Source organism: Anabas testudineus, chromosome 17 (genome assembly GCF_900324465.2).
Source record: "Anabas testudineus chromosome 17, fAnaTes1.2, whole genome shotgun sequence".
In the NCBI taxonomy this organism is placed as follows: domain Eukaryota; kingdom Metazoa; phylum Chordata; class Actinopteri; order Anabantiformes; family Anabantidae; genus Anabas; species Anabas testudineus.
Window position 1 is genome coordinate 20631827 of NC_046626.1, and position 9631 is coordinate 20641457.

The window sequence follows — 9631 nt, forward strand, 5'->3', positions numbered from 1 at the left end:
TCGATGCATGTTCCTCTTTAATAGATTATATATTATAGAAAATAGCACTTTAATGTCAAGGTTTTAAGAAGTAATTATAATGCTAATTCTAGTCAGTGAATGTCTGCTGGTATTGTGCCATTCTGTAGCTGATCATGACCTTTGACCTCTATGTCTCTCCTTTGGGAAGCGCCTGAATGTCCCACAAACACACAACAGAAACCACATGTAGATCCAATAAATTCTTTTTATCGCTTTTCCATTAAAAAATACATTCATACAGAAACTATTTTACAAAACAATTTCAAATGAAAAATTCTTGTTATGCCATAAAACAAACAAAAATAGAGCCTCATATTTTATCCGTATTTATCCAATAAAGATTCTCTAGCTAAAGATAGGGGGTACTCGCAGGTCTGATATGTTGAAAAAAAAAAAAAAAAGTCACATGGCAGAAAAAAAACAAAATTAAAAATCAACACTTAGCTGGCACAAGAATGCAAAGTGCCAGATAATGACATTTCAAGTGTCCAGAACAATTCACGTCTGAAGAAAAGTGTTTTTTTTTTCTTGAAAGATGATAGGCCACAGGTATTGATACCTTTTAAAAATGTACATTTTCTCTACCTTTCTTGGTTAGAAACAAACATGTCACAGAAGCAGATGAAGAAGAATGGAGTGCCTATTTTACAATAATTCTTCAGCCTCCTGCATTTATTGGTTCATCTTTAGAAACAACAACACACTGCACTTGTGTTTGGTCCCATACCCTTTCAAAATAGAAGCTTCCTCTTACTTTACATTGTACATAATCTTTGCATCTTCTTGACATTTCTCAGTGTAAAAAGAAACATTGCTTTAATGTCGACCAGGTTCACGTTACAAAGTTGTTGAATTATAACCAGGGTTGCCTGTGACGTTGACTACTGAGTGACAGACCTTAACTCAGCCATTCTCAAACAGTAGACAAGGTCTTTCTCTAACACTTTTGACAAAACATTGACATTGTGGCTTCTAAATGTTCTCTAGAAATAGGAAAAATGGTGATGGAGTTTATTAATAAAGAGATTTCAGCAAATCTGAGTGATTAGAAAAATGCATCAACCCACAGAGGAGCGTGTTGAAGTCCTGTAACTGAAGTTAAACCATGCAAAAAATGAAGTTGTACAGACATACATCTGATCCTAGTCTCATCTCAGGTCACCTGCAGAAACAGACAGAAACTTCTACACCTGCAGCACAGCTCAGCTGAACTGGTTTCACCAGTTTTGGTACTGTTTAGTCAGATCACAGGTTGTTTAAACCAGGACTGAGTAAAGACACTGACTCACCCTGAGGGCGCGTCTTAATGACACATACAACATCAAAATAGACTCATGATTGAGAATGTTGTCATCACTCGAAAAGGACACATCCTTTCTTAAAAAAAAGAAAAAGACTTTACACTTTTAACACATTAACTGATATAAATGTCCCCAATGTAAATGTTGTTTTAGCAGTAAATCTTAATTTTCCACAGCCTTGTTGGCTGAGCATGCCACGCTTCACGAGAACACGTTTCCAAGAATCTGTACCTTTGACTTTAAGTTACAGTCCGTTTGAAGTTTAATCTTATACTACATAGTAGTAAACCATTACAAAACTGAATTGCTCTTCCAAGTGTGCCACAATTCTGTCTCAGACCCACGTCCTTTTGGAGAAATCTCTGATTTTATTTGGATATATCAACAAAGAATGCACAGAAATGCAAAAATGGCAGTTATCATGAAGCTGAGAGTTATTTTTATTTATTATTCAGGAGTTTAGGAGTCTGTCGCAAGACAAAAGGGCAAAGGTGCGACAGTATGTATCAGAGCCTATATAAAGCTATTCAATAACGCACTACTGCATTCGCAACCCCCGTCGGTGTGTGTTTGTGTCGGTGTGAGAGTGATCTATATAACAGGACAAGGCCACTTACATAAGGCATCAGTAAGGTCAACAGTGCATTTACAGATAGAACCAAAGAGAAGAAAACGAAAATCCCATGATCGAGACAGTTTTGAAGCAAGTGTGGAATCCCCAACTTAGCAAGAAAATTAAGAAAGGAAACAAAATGACTGCCTTATGTGTTTTATACAATACTATGATATAGAGTAATATGAAGGTAGCTGCTCTCGAATGGAATTTTGTTGTCCTATAAGCAACAGGTGAGCAACACATCCCCAGATCCCATGCAACTTCTGTTATAATGGCAATAACTGTTTGTTAACAACTGTATTTTTTTTTTAAAGTTACAGAGTTTCCACAGTGGACAACAAAATGAGCTTTATAGCGTGTATGTTTCGAGACAGGCTAAGTAATACATTGCACATTTAATAGCTGCACTAAACAAAACGACCTCCCGATTTTTAACAGGGAGCTGTAGTTCCACCTCCGGCCACAAAGGGGGCGCTCTCCCACACATGAGCTCCGTCACACAACCCCCCTACTCCCCTCCACAGTCAACAGACTTAAACAGCACAGACAGAACGGGTTTTGCTTGCATTCATTCTCAGTGAGACAACAGATACCCCCCTCCCCCCACGCCACAGAAAGAACCTCTCTCGCACAACATCCCCCCCCCTTCCATGTCATTCACTCGCAGTTCCACAGTGCAAGCTCCATCCGCTCCATAAAGCCAGCACAGGCATCCAGTCGCAGGCACTCACAGTCCCCATGCGCACAGGCAAACACACTGTCATTGGAGGAACGGCAACCCGCAGGAGTGCCACAATCCTCCAGGAAAAAAAAAGCGTTGAACACCATACAGAAGAGTCTCTTCCCAGACACACCAGATTTTTCCCACTTTTAAATTTTTCTTAAGTCTGTCCCCGCCCTCCCGCTCCTCCGTAAAAAGCCTTCCAAGAGCAATCTCCACAGCGAGGTGTTGGAGGCACTAAGTATGGTGCAAATAATAGCCTGCGTTGCTTCATGTTTTTCCACTGCCTGGAACACGGCGGTGCTCCTGTTAATGCTCCCAGGACACACCGGCCTCGCTGATCCCCCACAGGTCAGGACAATCAACCAGAATCATCCCTCAGAGCTGTCGACATGGAGGCCATCTTAGATGTGCCTCTTCATGTGCAGTGCCAGGTGGTCAGAACGGGAGAAACACCTGAGAACGGAAGAAAGAGAAAAGATTCAGCTGTTGGACTGAAGATAATTTCATCCAACACCCATGTCTGAACGTCTACTTTTCCATTTGCTGCTCTAAGATCTGTTCTAGGAAAAATGTCCCTGTAGAAAAAGAGACTGATGTTGCATTTACAGTTGCTTCTCCTATCTTGTTGCCAAATGATGAGCTATTGTGTCTGTCATGCTGTCTTGTCTCCAACTAGGAGCCTGAACTGAACTGCTCTCACAGTTTTGTCTGTATAAAACTCTATGAGGCATTGGGTTCATGGAGAAAGGCCACTCCTCCCTCTCATGAGGTTTTGTTATTTGTCTAATGCCGTTATCCATCAATACATGGGGGGTGACAGAGACACTGGCTCATAGAGATGATGCCATCCTTGTCATGACATTTTCTGGCCTCCAGTCACCAACGATCACCAAATGACCCTTTGCTCATCCATTTACTCTTAATTGTCTTTTCATTCAGACCCTTGACCTCGACCTCATTCCTCAGAACATCCTCGACTCTCATTCATCCTTCCTCCAAATGTGTGATTTTAATGAACCAATTAGCTCACGGGAAATTCCGTGGTTTTTGTTAGTTACTAAGAGTAGCAAGAAATCAACATGAACATTTGAGGATTTTCCGGCACTCTCACCTGTCGCAGTGACTGCATTTGAATGGCTTGGCTCCAGTGTGCTTCCTGAAGTGTCTGGTGAGTTCATCACTCCGTGCAAAGCGCCACTCACAGCCCTCCCATGAACACCTGTAGGGCTTCTCACCTGCAACAATTACCAGGAATCACCAGGTTAACATTTATCAGAGAAGAAGAAGAAGGTGTTTTTTTTTAATCAAAGTTTCAAAATCTATTTCACAATCTGAGAGTGTAGATTTCTAAAATTGTCTTCATGACTTTGCAGGCTTGGTGACGAGTTCCTCTTTTCGTACTTCTACAGAACTTCATAATTATACATGAATGTAGTAATCCTGAGCCATAAATACAAACAGCAGAATATATGCCATGTTTAAAATGTGATTTCTCAGATATGTGGTGTTTAAAATACTTCACAGCCTCAGCAGGTACTAAGCAGATTGGATTGACTGTGGACTGAAAAACAAGCCTGTGCCTTGTGGGTCTTGAGAGCTGTGGTATGAGGCTTTAAGGAACTGCTTGAGTAGACGACTTATGTAATCGGGGAGAACTGCAGGGAAAAAAATGAAGACTGTTCCTAATGGGCCATTACGCATGTGGCTAACATGGTCAGGGAGGAATGCTAGAAATGTGACTTCCTCTGCTAATGGGCAGCACAGCTGTAAACAGCTTGGCAGAGGTCAAAGGTGACAAGGGAAACTGCTCACATTTGGACCCCAAACAAAACACTGCAAATGTCAGGTTCCCAGATTATTATTTTTTTTGTTTTTTGACTTACATACGGGTGAGACTGGGTCTTTTCCCATGGTGAAATCTGAGAACTATTGATTTGTTTTCAGGCTCCATATGCTCCGGGTGTCGCTCAGCTCCAAAAGAACATCCCTCCCCCTTTCTGTCTTTGTGTCTGTCTGCATGAAGTCACGTTCCTCTGTGTGAATTAGGTCACAGTTGAGGACATTCCTCCTGACAAACTATTCAAAGTATGTGGGAGTGTTTTCAGCACTTTGGGCTGAAAATCGACACCTGGGTCCATTTAACTTGCACTTTCAGGAGCTTTTCACTCTGATGATTTGAGTATGTTGGACTTGGCAGAGCAGGATCCCTCCTCCTCCACCTCAGTGAGTTCACACTCATTACATGAACATTTGCATGTCAGCGATTAAAACATCTGGGAGGCAGTCGTCTTTACCTGTGTGCGTGCGCTGGTGTGCTTTGAGGTGCGAGCTCTTGGTGTACACCTTCCTGCAGCCGTTGAAGTGACACCTGTGCACTCGCCTCCTCCCATCAGGCGACGCCTCCCCACTGGTCAGCCCTGACCTCTCCGGATTCCTCTCTATGCCCCCAGTCCTTATTTTCCCAGGCGAGTGGAGCACAGTCTGAATCCCACTCCATGCATGGGCTACAGAGCCTTCCTTGCCCAGCTCAGGGGAGGATGGCGGCGTGCTGATGATGGCAGAGCCCAGGTCTTCTCCACCCTCTCCCAGAATGTCAGTCAAAGAACTGGAGGAGAAGTCGAGGGTAGGGGAGAGCTCCTCTGAGCTGTCCGAGGCCTCGCTGCTGGCGTCAGAATTGAAGCCGCCGGCATCAAGGTGCTGATTGTCTTCCTCCTCCTTGATGTGGGGAATCTTTGGGTCTGGCTCGTTTGACTTGTCCCCACAGGCGAGCATCAACTTGCTCCACAGGTCCTCCTGGTTCTCAAATTTGAGGTCCGTGGCTGAGACATAGGGCTCACTCTGGAGGTACCTCTCCAGCTCAAGGCATGTCTGTGTGGAGGGAAGACGAGATAGCAGTGAGTTCATGGGTGCACAGAGCCTGAGGCCCGTCTCCAACTGGAGAGTCCCAAAACACCAAAAAAAGACATTTGTTTTTAATGGGAAACAAACTCTGGTGCTCGTCGACACACTGTGTTCGTTCTTAGCGGCACCAGCATGAGGGGAAACGCTGTGACACCACAACATGACTGGCTCCGCTTCCTTCCTGCCTGCAGGAATGAGTCAAGACACAATGTCTTATGCAAAGGATAGACAAGCACGTCCCGGGGTGCCCTCTAAGGCCGTATCAGGGAAGATTACAAGCACAGCATTTCCTTTTGGCAGCGTGCAAGTCCTCATGCTTTTAGCCTGAGATGCATGCATAGTTGCGTTTGCGTGCGTGAGTGTGTGGAGGTGTGTGTTAGGGCTTGTCATGAAATTTACATATGCTACAGAGCCCCCCCCCCCCGCCATTGGGTTAGGGAAGTGCTTGTAGATCTTTTAAATCCTTCAATTATTCAACATAATGTGAATTTAATAATGCATTCTGAGGCATCACTAGAAATAACATAGCACACCAGGGACTGAGAGGAGGGGGGTCTGGTGCACGGGGGTCCATAAAAAGCCCGGCATGAATACTGCAAGAGCCGCTGTGGATTGTGGGCTTATTTTCTTTGAAAAGGAAGTGAGAGAGCACTTCCTCAACCCGCTCAAGTCACTGAGCACAGGCCACATATGTGCTGTATATGTGACAAATGCTGAGGCCATTTCCTAATTTTTAGAAACCCTTTTAGAACCCCTATTATTTTTTATTTGAACTCTTCAGTCATCTCAAAAACTTAAAAAGCAGTGACGAGGAAAAGGCTCCTTGGCCACTGACAGTTCAGAGGGACTTTCATCCTGAAGAGCTACAACACTGAAGACTTCTGAAGTGTGTAGACCCACATGATGATGAGTGTTAGAGACCTGAACATTCAAGTAACAGTAAGGAACTAAACGACATTATGACTGCAGTCACATTGCAAAACGTGTTAAGAAAACATATCAAAGATCCACTTAGCCACAGGAAATTATATCATAGGAAATTACAGGGTATGAAAAAACTTCACAGACGCACTTTTCGTCTAAAATAGGAAAATTGTGGGAACGTAGTAACTTGGGAATGAGAGAGAGAGAGAGAGAGAGAGAAAGCATTCAAGGCAAATGTTTCTCGTCAGCAGTGCTGCATGAATCCCAGGCGAGTTTTAAATGCCTGAGAGGGCGACTTGGCCCGAAGCCCGAAGATATCTGATATGCAGGGAGATAGAGGAGTGAAGCATGTCGCCAATTCATTTCACGTCCAACCCGAACAAGACCCGCTCGGTGCGACGTCTAAAACTCCACTGTTCTGTCATCCAGGGAGCTCCTGGGCCAAACTGGAATAGAAATCAGTCTCTTTCTTTCTATCTGTCTGTCACTCTCTCTCTCTCTCTTTCGTGCGTGTGTGTGTGTGCGTGTGTGTGTGTGTGTGTGTGTGTGTGTGTTTGCGTGACAGAGCAACCGAGAGCAAGCTGAGAGGGAGGAGGAGATCCGCGCAAAGACGCACGGCACCTCATTCAGTCTGCTAAAGTTGCAACACAGTGTTTTATTTTTAAATTAATCACAAACCGATGTTTGTGGTTTTACAACCTGCAAGTATGAACCGAAAATACCTGCAGCAATATTTTAAGTAGTGGACCTATAAAAAAGAAAGAAGCCGCACTACAACATCCAAAAACAGAGACAACTACACGTCAGTTCAAAAGTAGAATAAGAAAAGTGGATCAATGTTAAGTAATGAACCACAAAAAAAAGTCCCCGTCACAAGCAACACTGAAGCACAATGAACAGAAATATGAATAAACATGATATGATCGGGATCTGTCACTGAGGGAACTTGCATCACTTCCTCTGTCAACGCATGCAAGTCGACTTTTAACAGGGAAATTCATTTAGTACCTTGTGCTAAACTAGACGTGGGGTTGAGTAAACAACTTTGACACATGCACGTCCACACGCAGCTGTCAGTGCACTGCAACTTTTACGAAATAGCGCACAGAACTTCCACTTCTGTAAAACAATCAGACCAACCCCGACCCGCTGATCTGTCAAGCTGTGGACACAGGTAGAGGCGCCGCACTGTTACCTGCTGCCAGTACTCCTCCAGAGATGGTAACGCTGAAAAGTAGCCAGTGTCGTGCACAATTTGGAGCTCCTGGAAGATACTACACATAGGGATGACATCCATTTCCCTCCGAAGATGTAGCCACACGTAGGAGCGATTTCAAGCTTGTAGACAAAACGATTCTTCTGTGTTCAGAGAGGAGCTGGACTCTTGGCTGTATTTGCATGTATAATAACCGAGAGTCGTGCGCTTCCAGTGGAGGTTTAGAGCATGTGACGCACCGAGAGCGCACAACAGTGAACTCTCCAAAAATCCGTCAGCGAACTGTAAACTTCCCCCCCGATTCAAAATTACAGACAAACCCACCCCCATGTGATTACATTACGTTTCTGCACGTCTGCCAATGGGCTGTGAGCAGCGCAGCTCCCGCCTACCAGACCACCTCTGGCCAATGCTGCGCCAGCGCTGATTCATTCTGTCTGTTGTGGTTGGTGCGCGGTTCGAAGCCTCTCCAGCTCCCATTGGTCCAGATCAGCGCTATTTTTAGAGAGCTATATAAGCCAGACTGCTCTCGTAAGAAAATGAGGAAGTCAGTTTTTCTACTGAGTCTGATGTGGAGCTCAGCTTCTCCGGAGCCGCGACACGAGATGCGCCCGGGTTGAATGTGCCTCAACAGACACATGTCACTGTTTTTATTCCATCACATATAAACCACTGACTTGTTTTATCTTGGTGACTTGAATCGTGAACGCCACGCGTGGATGGCTGCAATGAAAGAGAAACTGATTCACAATCCCTGTTGTCTGTTGAGCGCAAACCGCTGAGAGTCAGTCTGAGTCTCCTGCAACTCAGCGGAACTGGTGACGATTTCTGTGCTTGGTGAAATAAATCTTTCCATCGCTGTCCAGAGTTCCTGGAGCACAACGAGTCTTTATGTGACCATATAGACAGTTTAATACGCCATCAACTTATAGAGAGTTGGCATAAAGACGATTATACTGTGCAGGTCATTATAGTGTCCACAGCTTGAGGCGCATCATTGGAGACAGGGGTTCAGATAATGTACTCTGTGTGTGTGAGTTTGAATCTCAGTCACCTGTGGCTCTCCTTCTGCAAAACAGAGCCTACTTCTCTAGTAACAGAGCGTGTTTACTATTCTTGATGACAATCATGAAACCACATTGCCCGGTTACTTGTTTCCTTTACAAGCAGGAAAGAAGAGGTTGAAAAGAAAAGCGCGGGCCACCCACAGTGCATGCTGATACAACATCCTTCATCTATCTCTCACTATTCTACAATGACATGTGATGAGGACACAGCGGCCCGTTTCCAAAAATGCTGCCTTTCTGGTTGAGAGCCATTTAAAACAGACTATTCTTGTGTTGCTGTGATCAAAGAATCATGGATATTGATGAGGTAGATGTAGGTAAATGGCCCACATGTTGCTATAAGAAGAGATTTACAGCCTTGACGTGCTCTTGTAACATGAATCTGCTTTGTAAAAATCTCACGGTTGATTATTCCACTCTTAGAATAAAATACAGAGCTTTTATTTTGTTAAATGAGAGGTTAAGTTTCTGCTTCCCTGCCTAACAAACACTACATCTAAGTATACCTCCATTTCCAGTAGCCTAAGATGTGGGATAAAGTTAAAGACGAGCAGAACAACAGCAGCATTGATCAGTTAAAGGCAGGCGATGTGACAAACAACACATTTGGAACAGAGCCGCATTGTTTGACCCATCAGCCCAGTAGAGCGCCTCCACAACGGAGTCCCTTTTGTTGAGATCTCAGCTGTGGGCATATTTGAAGCACTCAGCAGCATCACATTTTGTCATGAGTGCACGGGGTTTAGGGACTTGGTGCACATGGACTGATCTCTGTTGTGACACACATGATAGAAAACAGAAGGGAAGAGTCATGCTTCCTTACAGCGGCGATGATTCATTGTTGTCCTTAGAAGCAGTGTA

General features: G+C 44.2%; 1 protein-coding gene across 1 annotated transcript; it reads right to left on the reverse strand.

The window, feature by feature from the left end:
- Positions 1-206: 206 nt before the first annotated feature.
- LOC113172081 (Krueppel-like factor 6) lies at positions 207-7994 on the reverse strand. The gene is made up of 4 exons (XM_026374900.1): positions 7683-7994; positions 4957-5530; positions 3774-3897; positions 207-3115 (listed from the first exon to the last, which is right to left on the reverse strand). The coding sequence occupies exons 1-4, from the start codon at positions 7782-7784 to the stop codon at positions 3064-3066; spliced, it is 852 nt and encodes a 283-aa protein (XP_026230685.1). The 5' UTR covers positions 7785-7994; the 3' UTR covers positions 207-3063.
- Positions 7995-9631: the final 1637 nt, after the last annotated feature.

Excerpts from the sequence above, each read along its gene's own strand:
- LOC113172081 (XM_026374900.1), bottom strand. The coding sequence starts at position 7,784 with ATGGATGTCATCCCTATGTGTAGTATCTTCCAGGAGCTCCAAATTGTG. Across the intron at positions 3,898-4,956 it reads ACACCAGCGCACGCACACAG|GTGAGAAGCCCTACAGGTGT; the intron begins GTAAAGACGACT and ends TAATTGTTGCAG. Across the intron at positions 3,116-3,773 it reads AAATGCAGTCACTGCGACAG|GTGTTTCTCCCGTTCTGACC; the intron begins GTGAGAGTGCCG and ends TTCCGTTCTCAG.